The sequence below is a fragment of the Meles meles genome, chromosome 4 (genome assembly GCF_922984935.1).
Source record: "Meles meles chromosome 4, mMelMel3.1 paternal haplotype, whole genome shotgun sequence".
NCBI classification, from domain to species: Eukaryota; Metazoa; Chordata; class Mammalia; order Carnivora; family Mustelidae; genus Meles; species Meles meles.
The window spans coordinates 106562348-106578521 of NC_060069.1; the positions used below are offsets into that span (position 1 = coordinate 106562348).

Sequence of the window (16174 nt, forward strand, 5' to 3'; positions counted from 1 at the left end):
TCCGTGAAAGCAACCTGAGAAAAAGCTGCAGACTGTGAATCACGATGGGAAATGGTGAATCCAAAGCTGGTGGTCAGACAGCAGTTTCTGCTAAGGAGACCTATGTGTGGTACAGAAAATTTATGAGGGAATATCCATCCGGCCTGCAAACACTGCATGAATTTAAGACACTCTTGGGTCTGCAGGGTCTGAATCCAAAGGCCAATCAACATGTTGATCAAGTCTATAATACCTTTGACATGAACAAGGTAAGACCTTTGCTTTTTATTTGGCTATGGTTCTGTATTCTCTCCTTTTTGAAAATTTGAAATAGTCTGAGGTAAAAACGTGTGCATCTCACTGAATTAGGAACTCTTCAGAGAACCCACAGCTTGTAGGTAAGTGAGTCATTAAACACATTTAGCTACTGACGGCATGAAAGTAATTGGGAACTAGCCTCTCCGCCCTTGGAAATGTTCTGCATGTAGGGAGTTATTTTAAAACCAAATTAAATCTCGGCATGGAATTCTAATGCTATCGTTTAAACAAATCTAATAAGTGCAGATTGATTTACAAAGACTGTTTTCAAAGTATTTAATGTGTTGGTGACATTTTATAGAAAAGCAAATTACAGGAATCTGCTTTAAAAAGTGTGATTGCATCTAGATTGGCAGGTAAAATCAATACAAATTCGCCAACATGTTGTTTGTACTCAGAAGCTGGAATGCTGGAATACTTTTTCATATATAACCATTTTAGTTGGGAGAAAAAAAAAACAATTTACTTTTAAATTCAGATAAATTTTAGTTTCTGAAGATTGTGACTCAACTATTGTCTTGAATTTACTCATTCCTGAGGAATTGCAGCACATTGAATTTTCAACACTTCTAAAGATACAAAGATGAGGGGGAAAAAAATAGGGAATAGAAAAAAAAATAAGCCAAAAGAGTAACAATCTCACCTAGCAGGGTCAAATTCTTCTTGCCTAATTTTCCTTGTGCATTTCAGTTATTTTTCACCTGTACATTTCAAATGGGCTGATGCCATCTAGAATGAAAGGGAAAGGGGAAATATTACTCACTGAATGATAGACGACTTTAGAAGGCTGTGTGTGAGAATAGATGAGAAGGGATAAATCAACACAATTAAAATGATTGGCTGTCCATTGAGATGTGTGGAGTCTAGCACAGCCCTTTGAGTCCTTTTTCAAATCAAAACAAAAAACAAAATAACAAACCAAACAGCAGATGACTTAAAAAAGGTACCAGCCAGAAACTGGGGAAAATTAAACCTGTGTAATATTAACAGCTATTTTAATTCTGGTAATAATGTAGGGAACACACTTCTTTTAGGACATGTTCTTTGTCGTCAAGCATGAATGAGACACTGCCTGCTTAGCATGGCAGTGTCTCCCGCCTCATAAATTTTACTTAGTGTGGATGCAAACAACAATTCTGCCCTCAAGGAACTTACAAATCAGTGGGAAAATGAGGGAGATTCTGCTTTTGTTCTTAATGCTGAAATATATTCTAGATAGGCTAGAAGCTGAATGTTTGTGTCCCCCTGTTAACCTTAAAAATAAAACTATCAGTTTTACCAGCAAAAATGGGATTATTTGGAAATAGGAGAGAATTGCAATTTTGGACAAGCAAGCTATGGCAGAACCATAGGCCTGTCTGCAGAACAGAGGAGAGGAACTCTTGTGCTGAGGAAAGGGCGAGATTGGGAAGACTTTTTTTTTTTTTTAAAGATTTTATTTATTTATTTGACAGAAATCACAAGAGAGGCAGGCAGAGAGAGAGGAAGGGAAGCAGGCTCCCCGCTGAGCAGAGAGCCCGATGCGGGACTCGATCCCAGGACCCTGAGATCATGACCTGAGCCGAAGGCAGCGGCTTAACCCACTGAGCCACCCAGGCGCCCCTGGGAAGACTTTTATAAACAAAAAGTCGGAGTAAACTGGGAGTTTGAAGTATAGTGGCTTTTCAGGATCTGAATTGTGGCGGTATCTCTTGGCGGGACTGTTGTGGGGTGAGGGTGGGGCACTTCTTTTCTTGCCTCTCGGGTGGTAAAAAAGTAGTATCCACAGGCAAGATCCAGTCTCTTCTGGTTGGGTGCGCAGTGGACGAGAAGTCGTGGGGCATGAGAGCTCCCCCTGCTGGCCTCCTAACTCCATTCCAAAGGAGCTTTCCTTTTTTATTTGTCACTTGCCCAAATTCATACGCTGAACTCTAACCCTGGCAGCGCCAATATGATAGTATTTGGAGGTAGGATCTTTGGGAGATGATTAGATCAGGAGGGCAGAACCTTCATGAACGGGCTTAGAGCCCTCATAAAGAGACCCCAGAGAGTGTCTTCCTGCATGTGAGGACACAGGGAGAAGACTGGCTGTCTATGAACCAGTAAGTTGGCTCTCACCAAGACAGTGAATTGGCCTGAGCCTTGATCTTGGATTTCCTCCCTTAAAGAACTGTGAGAAATAAATTTCCGAGTGTTTTCAACCACCCAGTCCATGGTATTTTTGTTACAACAGCCTGAAGTGACTGAGACAGGGACCTGTGTGCATGTTGGCATGTGGTCCGTGTGTCCCTGCCTATGTGTGTTTCTCTCAGCTCCTTCTCTCCACCATTCTAGATGTTTTGATCTTTGTGTGGCAGCGACCGTCCCACTGTGCCTGCTGAAAGCTGCCTCCCCTGGCTCTAGATTGCAGCTTCTCAGACTCTGACAGTCCTCCTGGGGGGTTAGAAGATGAACTGTTGTCAGGTTTTTCAGTTCTACTTCCAAGTAGCTGGTGACCTATGCCATGCCAGAGATTTTGTTGTCCACCCAGTGTTTGTGGAAGCTATGCGTGTCTGGTTCCTGGGTAAGAACAGGAACGTGGGAAATGAAGTGCTGGGTGGAAACAATGACGTCCGCTGTCAAGGGGCAGACGGCGTTCAGCCAGGCAGTCTGTGCGATTGGAGTGTCCTCTCCATGACAGCCATAGGATGGCCAAGCCCACCTCAGAAGCTTAATTAAATGACTCATGAGTTCTGCTGGTACTCGTGCTTTATCGTCAAAATTTTACGTTTGCTTAGCAAGCAAGAGAACGTAGGCAGTGATGACAGATGCCACACAAGGTGTGGGGATCTTGATATAAAATCAGGTTGTAAAAAGAGTAAGGATTGCTCGTTATCAAGTGATAGTGAGAAATGATATGCAGTTATGCACAGGAAAACAGAAAAAGCCATATATTTAATTAGATCAATAAAACTCTCAGCTGTCCAGACTCCTGGAGGATTTACTGTTTCTGTGGAGCAGCTCCTCTGTGGTTTTCACTCTTCTGGATGGAAATCGTTCTAAAATGCATGTCATACTTTTCCTCCTCCTCAGAGTCCCACTAAAAAGCTTTTTGATATCAGAGTCATTATTATGAACATGGGTTGTTACATATTTGAAATACCATGAAGCAACCATACCTGTTGAAGTTGCCGGGGCTCAGTTTCCTAATGCTGAAAATCATGAAAATATATGCTTTTGTTTGTTTGCTTTTTGTTGTTTTTCTCTTTCCCTGCTGTCAGATACACCTTTCCCAGCTTTCACTTATTTATTTATTTATTTATTTGACAAAAAGAGAGAGAAATTACAAGTAGGCAGAGAAGCAGGGGGAAGCAGACGCCCTGCTGAGTAGAGAGCCCGATACCGGGCTCAATCCCAGGACCCTGGGATCATGACCTGAGCCAAAGGCAGAGGCTTAACCCACTGAGCCACCCAGGCACCCCTTTTCCAGCTTTCTGATTGTTCTAATAATAACGAGCTTCCAATCTCTTCTTACACTGTCATTTCCAACCTGGCTTTGGCATGTACTCTAGTTAACTAAACTTGTTGGAATTGTGCTTAAAGTAGAAATAAATAGATCCTAAAGTTTAGAGCATAAAGTTTGGAACAATTCCTTGGGCTTATCACACACCTTTGCAGGCATCTCCTTGTCACTCCTTAGTAGTAGTTAATTAACCATAGTTAAATGCGTCTGACACTGTTTTAGGGATAGTACATAGACTAATGCATTCAACATCACAGTGATAATAGAACCCACTTTACAGTAATGGCCATGACGTTGGCACCTCAGACCTAACTGGAAGGTAATTGACCAGGACCCCAGGTGCATTGCTTTGAAATCCTTCACCGCATGCACCGAGTCCATGCTTGGTTTTAGATGACCACCAATGATGGAGTGCAGCAGAAATAATAAGGCCAACCCATTCCTAAGACACAGGATTCCTTTGTCAGCAGGCTTTGACTCAAGGATTTCCTGGTGGCTTTGTCAAACCATTGGTTTCAGGAGAGTCTAGGATACTTCCGTCCAAACTTCTTTTACACCCTTCTTCAGGTGGGTCAGATTAGCCCATTTAGTGTTTCCCAACTTCCTTCCTGTTTCATTCCAAATAACATTTCTCCAAATATGTTCCGTAAATTAGGATTAATAGGTCTAATATCCAATGAATAGAACCACAGGAACAGAGCCCAGAGAAAATGTAAAATTATAATAAAACCAGAAAAATTTCCCAGACCTGTTAGACACATGTTTCACAAGGGTCCAACACAATAAATAGAAAGACATCAACCTACAGTGTACATGGAGAATTTTTTTAAACAGGGATTAAAAAAAAATCCTAAAAATCTAAGAATATATATATTCTTAGATTATTCTTATATATAATTTATATATATAAGAATATATCTTATATATTCTTATATATATTCTTAGATTTTTTTCTTTATCCATCTTCTTTAGATCCATTCTTTATCCACTCCTTATCCATTCATCAATGGACACTGTTGTTTCCATATCTTGGCTCTTATAAATAATGCTGTTATAAACATAGAGATGCATATATCCCTTAAGCATACTTTTTTATTGTTCTTGATTTGAGTTTGCATCCAAACAAGGCCCATAGGTGGAAATTGGTGGCTATGACTCTTAAGTTTGTTTTTTTTTCTGTAATAGTCCCCTAACCACCTCCGTTCCCTCAACCCCCCCCCCCCATTTATGCCATCAATTTGCTGAGGAAAGTGAGTCCCTGGTTCTGTAGAACGTTCTGCATTCTGGATTTAGTTGATTGCATATCTAACTTTCTAGTGCTATCGAGCTGTCTATTCTTCAAATTATGCATAAACTGGTATTTAGCTGTAGAAATCTGAATAGATTCAGATTCATTTGCTTGGCAAATATACTTTGTAAGCACATAATTCTTGGTTGTCACACTTTTCTCGGATTGTCTGTTAGGTTCAGAGATGTCAGCCTGGTAATGATGAGGCGATTATTAACTCCATGTAAAATAAGGAAGTCCATAATTTTGGTACACCAAGAGGCTATATACAGAGAACAAAATTTACTAGTTATTAAAATTAAACTCTTGACTTTCAGATTAACCTACAATTGTGAGAGTAGGGAGGAAGAACTGTTGTGTGCCGGGAAATGTTTAATAACTGGTTCTCCAGGCTTAGTGGGGGAAACCCTGGTAACCTATGCTGATCTCCATGGTGTAAATACTCCCACCATGGCCAATTTCAGGCTACCAATCATTTAGTAGTTGGTCTGCAAAATTCCTGAAAATTTAACAATCAGCTCGCCCCAGCAGATAGAATAGGCTTCAGGACGTTGCTTGGATATATGTGAGGGTCATAGAACTAAATACCATCATTTGCTATAACAAGATACAAACAGATAATGTCTAGAATTGATCAATCTAAAATCAGTAGAATAACCATCATTACAAACATGTAAATAAAGGCTAGGGAAAATAACCCGAAAGTTCAAAGTTTTAAATGATAAGCCCTTTCAGTTAATTTCAACCGTGCAGTAATAAAAACTGATTGAAAAATGTCTGATGATAACAAAAAGTAAATTTTAAAAGGTAGCACAAAACATACAAGCCCGTTTTTGTAGGTGAGGTGAGCGATAGAACCTGTACTCCTCAAAATTAAGGTCTGTCTCTGTGCAAGGGACAGCCCACAGTCCTTACTTTCTGCAACTCTGAATTGTCCATTGCATAATAGAAATCCTACGGATTCCAAAGCAGAGGATCAAATCGAACTTACTTCTGCTTGCTGAGATCCAGCAACGAGAGACGTGCCCAGGGACGCTAGGCATCCTGGACCTTTGCACTCCAGCCATCCTGCTTTCTTAACACGTGATCTGCAATTTGCTCTTCACCTCTCCTCTCTCTTTTTAAGTACAAGTGGTATGTGAATTCATCCTTGTGAAACGACAGTGCAGAAACATGAATGTGAAAACACATTAATCGTCCCTTTCAGATCCTGCTTGCTTTCCCAGACCAGGAACGTACCATAGCGGCATAAAGTAGATGTTGAACAAATATTTACCAAGTGAGTAAACAAAATAGTCACAAATGGAGTATCCTCCCTTTTCTATTTGCACTTATTTCCCCTTTCCATTTCTCTCTCTCCTTCCCCCCTCTTTTTTTTCCATATTTATACCAAGGAAGGTCACTGTGTCTTCCAAAGTCTAACCTCATTCCCAATTAGAGTGATTATCTCAAGGGAAATTTTAAAGTTTATTTTTTACCCTTTTCTAGCTTGGAAGCATTTCAGCTCACACACTCAAGCATTCAGGAAATGTAACTTTAGTTTTCCATAGTGGAGTTAATTTATATTTTGAGTCCCCATTTTACCAAGGAGTGTTCCCCCTCCACTTCCCATTGTTGCATGTAAAGCCCATGACTGCGCTGAAGTCCGCATGAACACGGGGCAGAGGAGCAGCTGTCCACACTGGTATTTGCCGAGACGGCATCTCTCCTCACCTCCTGCCCCAGTCTCAAGGCCGCTGTCTGCACGGTGGACCTCCTCCTGGCTCAGGTTCCCTCTGAGCTTCCTCATACTTCTAGTCACAGAAGCCTCTTAGGCTGGCTCAGGACTGTGTGACCAGATACTCCTTCCAGCCCTTCCTCCCAAGCCCAGTGAGAGAACCACAGGTGCTTGTGTTCTTCTATCTGCCACACCTGCCCAGTGTTCCTGTCACCCAGACCTCCAGCCATTCTTGGCCCTCATAGAGCACTGCTCTCTCCCCCTTCCTATTCCCCAGAGTCCTGCAATCTCTCTTCCTTTCCCAAATCCAGCCCATAGAATCTCGGTCTAGTTTGGAAGGACTAAAGAGAAACTAGAGAAAACCAGCTCTAATCATGTGTTCTTTCACATCTTTTGTTTATGGCATAAATTTTATGCTCTGAATCCTAAACAGCTTAAACTATTGAAAGTCGAGCTAAGAATGAACTTGATTTCTGCTTTTCTGCAACAGTGACTTAGCTCTTAGGCAATGAATATCTTCACTGACTGGGGAGGGCTGGATGATAGGAGGGATTAGCAGGAGCGGAGTCACATCCTTAACCCAGCACGTTATTATCCCGCTGGATTTGCAAATATTTACTGAGCAGGATGGTGGAAGGAATGTAGGCACAAAGATGCAGAGGAGTCGTTCCCTGTCCTCAAAGGAGTTGAGAATCTCGTGGGATGGCAAATGCATCTTCAAGTAATAGAAGGTAGTAAAGAATCAAAGAGTGAGAGAGGGCAAAGCATACTGTTTAGTTGCAAGGTTCTAGATGGTCTCAAGTACTATAGGGCTGGTTTTAAACCCTGCCCAGGGATTTGACTGATGAGCCAGCCTCTCCCGAGACAGGCAGGCTAGGTGAAGGGGTCCGGGAACTCTCCAGTGACATCCCCGAAGGACAGGCAACAGTAGAAAAACCATACTCACATTTTTTGGAGTGGTGGAGGGATGGGGGTGAGTAGGTACACAGATAGTAGATGTGACTTTCTATACCCGCAAAGAGTTTACGATCTAGTTGAGGATGAAAGTTATGTGGTGACTAAATGCCAAAAGTGTAGATAAAATAAAGCAGCATAACAAACTGTAGCAGGACTGCGGTATTGACTGGGATCCAAGGATGGAACAAAAGCTGAAACATAGAGTCAGGCAAGGATTTTTGGAGAAGCTGAGGCACTCTGGGATGTTGGGAGAAGGAAAGAACTTGAATTATTACTAATACATAGTAACACTTACTGAACACTTCTGTACAGTCACTGTTTTAAGCTCTTCAGTTATTAGATTCCGCCCAGCAATAATGTATACGTAGCTACTGTTTTTCACATTCCCATTTTCCCAGTGAGGAGACAGACACAGAGAGGTTTAGTCACTTGCCTGAAACGGCACAGCAGAATTGGAATGCTAGCCAGCTGACTCCAAGGGCTGCATCCTAAATTGCTATAGTATTCCTTTTTTTTTTTTAAAGATTTTATTTATTTATTTATTTGACAGAGAGAGATCACAAGTAGACAGAGAGGCAGGCAGAGAGAGAGGGAAGCAGGCTCCCCGCTGAGCAGAGAGCCTGATGCGGGACTCGATCCCAGGACCCTGAGATCATGACCTGAGCCGAAGGCAGCGGCTTAACCCACTGAGCCACCCAGGTGCCCCTAGTATTCCTCTTTTAAGTGAGGAGTTGAGAATTTCAACGAAGAGAACTGCTCCGCTAAAAATACCAGGTAGGAGAGAGGAGGGTACATGGGGACCTCACTGTGGCAGAGGGTCACTGTGAGAGGATCCCTGACGGCCGCACACATTGGGCGCCTCACCTGTGTCTCTGCCGCATCCTGACATCCCCTTGGTTGCCACTGTGCGTGTTCTTAAGTCACAGCTGAGCAGTGAAGCCCACAGAGCACCACGATACTGGTAGTGACTTGCCTGGAGAATCTCAGAGCAGAAAGTGAGCCCTCGGCCCCTCTGGCTCCTGGTGACATTCTTACTCTGTGATAGGCATGAAGGTGAAAGGATGGCATTCTGGGCCACATGTGGGCACCTGGGCTTTATCCAAACAGAGTGCCATTGGGAACTCTGAGATCAAAAGTGCTCTGCCCCTCCTAAGCCTCCGAGGTCTGCAGGTGAGAGAAAATGGTTTCTCTGAACTGACGGGTTTGGAACGCAAACCATAAATGGAGTGATGGTTTAAGCCAGAAGATCTGTTGTCAGCACTCGGATACATTAAAATGCTATAGGAGAAAATGAAACAGTGGGGAAGTTTTCAGGATATCTAAATTCACCTCCTCGGAAAATCCTGGGAATCAAGAAGGAGGGAATGATTCCGTAGAAGCATGGGTGATAACCGTTACAGAAAGAGCAAGCGGGGGGATCTAATAGGTGATTACCACAGTATGTGCTAGCTTACCTGTGAATACGTTCACAGATCGAATCTTGGCTTCAGTGTCAGGAGTCCTTGCTATTCTTAATGAGCCTTTCTGTGACTCTCTGTACTCTGAAGCCCAGGCCACCCCAGGGCGGTGGAGGCTCTACAGGAGGGGGGAGGCTGCCGGGCTCCTGTCCCCACTCTGACCCTTATCACTGTGTGTAGTCCACACAGCTCCTTACCTCTCTGTGTCAGTGACATCAGTTCGAAAACTGAGACAAGACTTATCCGCCTACACTATCGCTGAGCGCATGTGAAATAACACAGGAGAAAACTTTGGGAAAATGTGCCCAAAGTCACACTAAGGGATGGTGCATTTATCTGTAAAATGCAGGTAACTCCGATCTCAGCCCCCACGGGCCTGATAACAGGGAAGATTCAGTTTCTCAAGCTCAGATTCGCTTTCCGAATGAAAGGGTGCACCTCCAGGTGCCGAGGCTGCGTGCCCACCATTTCTCTTTTTTAACTGCCCTCAGTGCTGTAGAGGGTCCTTTGTGTGGTTTGGGGACACATTGGCCCCTTCACATGGTTCCCAGTCACAGAATGAGATTAATTAAACGGGAATCATCTTAGAGTTTCAACGGTCTTTTCAACCTGGGACCGCTGCACAGGAGCGCTAGCTCCCCTTGAAATGCACAAGTGACCTCTGGTTAGTTGGTGCCTTAGCCTCTCTCTGTGTGAGAACCCTTAAAAATTGGAGTGGGAAACCTGGCTTTTAACTTTTGTCGTAATTGCTGTTGTTCATTAACCCCCAGCTTCTAACACTGTATCGGGTTGTCTGGCCCGTGGGGCAACCGCAATTCCTGCTGCTCCCCGTAAGACAGGTTTACTGCAAACAAATGACCATCTCCTAGAGACCACAAACGAGGCTGCAGTCTCTTCAGGGGAAAGATCGAGCCCAGTGCTTCAGAAGGACCGACTAGGAAGCTCTCAGGAAGCATGTGTTGGTGATAATAAAACACCTCATATTTGGTTAGCACTTTGTAATTTACGAAGCATTTTCGCATCAATTATCAACATGCTGGTGGAGCTTCTCACAGAATTTCACCTGCTAAAGACATCAGCTGTACCTGCTGACGTACATTTCAACTTAAGCTGTTGTCACTCACGTATTTGAACAAAACCTGTTGGAATTATCGTTCTCAAATCCGGCTCCATATCAGAAGCACCTGGGGGTCTGATTAAAATGACCACTGGCTGGGTGTCCACCTTAGCACCACTGAATCAAAACAATGTTTCGTTTGTTGTGAACTGCCAGGGGGTTTGACTGTGCATCCAGACAGGAGCACCACAGTTAAGCCAGAAAGACCACCATGGAATTGCTAGAAAGCTGGGCTCTACGCCCATTTCTGCTACCAAAGAGTTTTGTAGCATTGGGGTAGATTTTAAAAAGGGGACTCTGGGTCCAAATCGTAGTAGAGACACACAGCCTTGAAGCAAATAGTACAGGTATATACGTCCCACCATCTGTTCATCTCTGTTTACCCCTTCTGTTCGGTAAAGACAAGGATCCAGGCTCTTCCATGGGAAATAACACTCTTAGGAGACAACAAACTGTCTGAATTAGGGCAAGCCTGGATTTTATTTTGTCTGTGATATTACTTAGGGAGACACATTGGCTACCTAAGGACGTTCCTGGCAAAAGGCTGCCATTGCTGTGGTCACTGGTGGGTCTTCCGTAGGTCGCCCATTCAGAAGTGATCAAACTCAGGCAATTGTCTTGCCCTCCCCCAGAGCACCTGAGACTGGCTTCTGATTCACACTGGTCCGACAACACTGAGCTGGAGACGTGCTGGGGACAGGTTCTCAGGGCTTCATGATTGATATCCAAGAAATCTATTCATAATTGTGAGTTCATTTGATAAGTACTGTGAGAAATGCAGGACTCTTGAATTTTGTATAGTCATGGTCAAGAACAACTGTGTTTGATCTGTGTAAAGATCACATTATAGAACCGACCTACCAAGCCAGCAGTATATTTCTCATCTTAAAGAGCTGAGTCTCTTTTCAGGACATTCCAGCAATTCCATGGCTGATGGAGACTATGTTTGCTGTTAATGTAAGTATCTATGAAAATGGGGCTAGGTCATAAATGCTGAACATAACTTTTCTCTTATAGATTTCAAAAATTCACAAAAATATTTTGTTAAAGATTTCATTTATTTGACAGAGAGAGATCACAAGTAGGCAGAGAAGCAGGCAGAGAGAGAGAGAGAGAGAGAGAGAGAGAGGGAGAGAGAGGAGGAAACAGGTTCCCTGCAGAGCAGAGAGCCCAATGTAGGGCTCAATCCCAGGACCCTGGGATCATGACCCAGCTGAAGGCAGAGGCTTTAACCTACTGAGCCACCCAGGTGCCCCAAATTCACAAAATATTTTAAAATATTTTAAAAAGTACTCATATGTGTTTGACAAAATTGAGATGGTCCTTATATTACCTATTTTTGGTAGCTCCTAAAAAGCAAATTAAATATCACTGACGATTATTGATCGGTCATGTAATGTACTTATACTAATTTTCTGAGATGCCATCTGAGCAACCATATCCAGTCAGACATTTCAATTTCTATGTTGCTGCTGACTTACCACAGCTGGCAAAATGCCATCAGAAAGTGTCACACGTAAAAGAATGAAAACATCAAAATGTCTTCAGGTTAGGGTCTGTGACAATTCATGAATTTTTCACAGATACTGATTCTATGAAAAGTGGCAGAATGTTAATGCTGTGAAAAGGGAGAGTTTTAATCTGGGGGATAGTTTGGAGGATGTTTGTTGGATCTGGATTATTTGTTTTCCTGAATGAGAGGGTACACTAGGACATATAGGATCTGATCCCTAGTTGTTGTAATAACAATCCTGTTTCTATGGTCTTGGTATCACTAGACCCCAGGACACTTATTGGTATATACCACTCAGGGTGCTTGGCTAGGACTCTGTAGTGTCCCTTTGCTGGGCAACAAGTCCTTGCTTTGGCTCAGCACCTCCCCCTCTTCAGGACCTCACACCTGCATTGCAGCCTCGACTAACCCCACCATTCTCCCCATTTGGTAAAATGCCAGGTAAGATATCACTGAAGATAACATCTGATATGTCAGTGTGGTCCTGCCATCACTCTCTGCATGCCCCCGAGAAACAGATATTGAAATGTCATCTCAATATATTTCAGAGACATCGGTTTTGGAGTTTAGTCCCAGGGACGGAGCCACAAATTTATAATCTGGGTCATGTCCTTGGGGGAATTTGGCTTCATTTCACAGATTCAAATGGTAGAATTTCAGTTTTAGAGAGAGTCCTTCATTTTGCACATAATAGTAAAAAATAATAATCATAATAATCATAGTGGCAAAGACAGCTAATTTTTAAGGAGGTAGAACTCTATTGAATACACTGCCAAGGAACAGGGGACAGGACAGCAAGGGAGAGACTGTCAGCCATGTGGCAGTGACGGGGGGCTGTAGTTAAAGGGGGAAGTGAGGAACTATGGGAAGAAATAGAATTTTCCTTTTTTATAGCTGTGTTCTGCTCTAAGTAACCCATTGGTCAGCTAGGGCCCATGGTATTTTGAGGTGGGTCACCCAATGGACCTGTTTGTATCCAGCCAAGGGATTGAGGAACCCTACGCTGGTACAAGGCCAATTGGTATCAGACATCTTCAGGAAGTTCTCTGTGCCACAAGGAGTCTGGTGGCTCAAATACAGAAATATAAACTTAAGAGGGTTTTCTTTGGATAGCCTTAAAGAAAAGTCTTTGGACACTCTCTGTTGCATTCTTTCTAGTCACATTTGCAGGAACATCTCACCTTCTCTGTGATTCTTTTTTTTTTTTAAGATTTTATTTATTTATTTGACAGACAGAGATCACAAGTAGGCAGAGAGGCAGGCGGCGGGGGGGGGGGAGGGGGGGCGGGGGATGCAGGCTCCCTGCCGAACAGAGAGCCCGATGTGGGGCTCGATCCCAGGACCCTGAGACCATGACCTGAGCTGAAGGCAGAGGCTTAACCCACTGAGCCGCCCAGGTGTGCCTTCTCTGATTCTTATCCACCTCCCCACCCTGAGCTTGAAAACTATAGGTTAACCGAGGGCAGTGATTACTTTATCTTCTGATTTACAGACTAAGCATTACCTAAAACTCTCTCCAACACTAACACAAGCCATTAAATCATATTCACCAGAATTATCTCACTGATGCAAATTTCTACAAAATCTTACCAGAAAGATAATTGGAAAGAAGAATTGGCTGTGGATTGTTAAGAATTTGTCTAATTACATAACGGAATGCTGAAATGAAAACAGAAAATGTTTTGCTTGCAGGAGATTTTGCCAAAGGCTGCAGTTGTCTAAGAAAAAAAGACTTCCTTTCTTACCCACCATCAACTTTGGTTGTAGATTAACTGGATTGTCCATCTTAAAGTCATGCAATGAAAATATTTATGCTCCTCTCCTGATACAGTTTGCTCAGAGCTTCCAGAACCCGGTTTGGAAGGAGTTAGGGCCACCCGCCCACTGTGCCTAATCATGTTCTAATGTCAACATGGTTCAGTCTAGCCTGTTGCCATTCATTATACAGGTGACACCGAAAACTGTGATCACTGAAGCAGGACTCGAGAAGCGAAACAAACCATGACAAAATAAAAGGTTTTTATGGAAACTTTATAGTAAGCCAGCTAAAACTTCTCAGGGAGGATGCTTCTGTAAGCTTTGGGCAAACAGGCATAAAAACTACCCAGGAAACAGTTATATTGATTGGTGAGCCCTAAGACACACAAGAGGAAGACCTGAGAGCCAATGTCCCCATGGTCCATTCAACTTCTGTCCTCTGCACCTGCTGGTCTCATCACTGAAAAATAATGGTCATGTCCCAGCAAGTCGGAAGATATCTTGATGTCATCTTCAATACATTTCAACTCTGTAATAACGTATCTCCCTTGTCTCAGCCAGAGAGAGGCTAGTGACTCATACGGTGACGTGGTAACAAGCAGTAGGAAAGGCAGATGGAGAAAAGGTAAAACCAGCTATGTTTTGTAGACTTGAGCAAATTTCCTTCAGGAGACCTATTCAACCAGACTCCAAACTGTTAGCAGAAGTCTTATCGCTTACAAGAAGTATTAAAATTATTGATGGGGTAAAGATATCTAAGCTGTAAAATGTAAAAATCCAATACATGTAGTAAAATTTTAAAATATTTTCTTATGGTATTTTTATTAATTATTGTAGAAAATTTAAGAAAACAATACATTTTGAAGACCAGGCTATAGTGATTAGCACATTGACTTTCAATATCCAAGATATTGTAGTAGTCTACAATACAGAACAAGCAAAACAAAAGAAAACACACAAACAGACACACAAAAAGCTGTTAACCAGCAAGCAAGCTTTGCTTCACAACCAAAACTAATGGTGATTTTTCATTTGGTTTTCTTATAGACTAAACACAAAACCTTGAGGCTCAAAGCAAATGCCTACCATTTTACAGGCCAATACGTTTTAAGCCCTTTATGTCCAAGGGAAAGGGGTACTTTATGTTGCCTTCTGTTTTGTAAATAGGACTCTACATTCCAAAGTTCCAAGGGGAATGCAGCTGACAGTGTGCTTTCTTGGGCTGAATATGCCACCATTGGCATTTGAACTCCCACGGGAACACAGCAGAGCGTGTGTCCCGCGCTCCCTAGAGCCGGTTACCTTTCGTAAGATAGTTGAGCAAGGTTTGGACGGTATGAGTCTTAAGAATGCTAAATGAAACGAGATGGGATTGGGAGGGAGACAAACCATAAGTGACTCTTAATCTCACAAAACAAACTGAGGTTTGCTGGGGAGAGGGGGGGTTGGGGGAGGGGGAGTGGGGTGATGGACATGGGGGAGGGTATGTGCTATGGTGAGTGCTGTGAAGTGTGTAAACCTGGCGATTCACAGACCTGTACCCCTGGGGATAAAAATACATTATATGTTTATTGAAAAATAAGAAATAAATAAAAAATTTAAAAAAAAAAGGAATGATACCCACTATTTCTGTTTCAAATGAAAGTGAAACAAGATGAGGGGAACTGCCTAAAGCTTGAGAGCTTTAAACAGTCTTTTCTAAGATTGACTAATATGGCAAAATCTTTACAGAAAAGAGGCTCATAAATTTTGATTCATACTGAAAATGACATACTTAAAAGGAATCGTGGAGTTTAGCATTACAAAAATATCAACGGGGCTCTCTAAAAAGGAGTACAGAATTTAGCTCCTTGGTAATTCCTTTCTACTAGAAACTGGCACCTTGTCTTTTCCTGAGTGGAGGACAAAACCTGAAGATATTCAGGAGAAGACAGTCACTGTGGGATGTCTGGTGGTGAGGATACAGCCGTCTCTCCTAGGATTTCAGAACTTTCCCACTTTTTGGGGGGGCATAAGGAGTAGATATTTTCTCTAAAAAAAAGGAACTTACATATATATTTAAAGTCGCTTGTTTCTATACACTGTACCCATGGTTTTTTGTTTGTTTGTTTGTTTGTTTAACAAAATGCTGGGAAATTTTCTATGCTTTAATCTTGTGGGTTCTATTAATTTGTGCTAACGGTCCTGCTCATATGAACCATGACTTCTCAAATAAAAACAATTGTTTCTCTTAGATATTGATTTCCCTTTCCACCTTGCTTTTCATAGGATGGATTTATTGACTTTTTAGAGTTTAGTGCTGCTATAAATCTAGTTACACGAGGAAAAATGGAGCAAAAATTAAAATGGTATTTTAAGCTGTATGATGCTGATGGAAATGGTTCTATTGACAAAAAGGAACTACTGAACATCTTCATGGTAAGTGAAGTAGTGAAGCAACTTTGTAGGACATCGTATAGTTAATGTCATTTTCCTCCTTGTGGAGCTGGCGAGAGCTATGTGGTTGGTGGCTCTTGGGATATACATTTGGAACCGCTGGAACAATGCCAATGTCCCTATGCTATTGGCTACTGAGTGTGCACCTGCAAA

General features: G+C 42.5%; 1 protein-coding gene across 1 annotated transcript in view; it reads left to right on the forward strand.

Annotated features, from left to right (window-relative positions):
• The window catches only part of GUCA1C (guanylate cyclase activator 1C), a 29737-nt gene continuing 13563 nt past the window's right edge, over window positions 1-16174 (forward strand). Inside the window, exons 1-2 of the mRNA XM_046003536.1 lie at window positions 1-248; window positions 15854-16003. Of these exons, the coding sequence (XP_045859492.1) occupies window positions 45-248; window positions 15854-16003 (354 nt within the window). The 5' untranslated portion in view covers window positions 1-44. The remainder of the gene's footprint in view (window positions 249-15853; window positions 16004-16174) is intronic.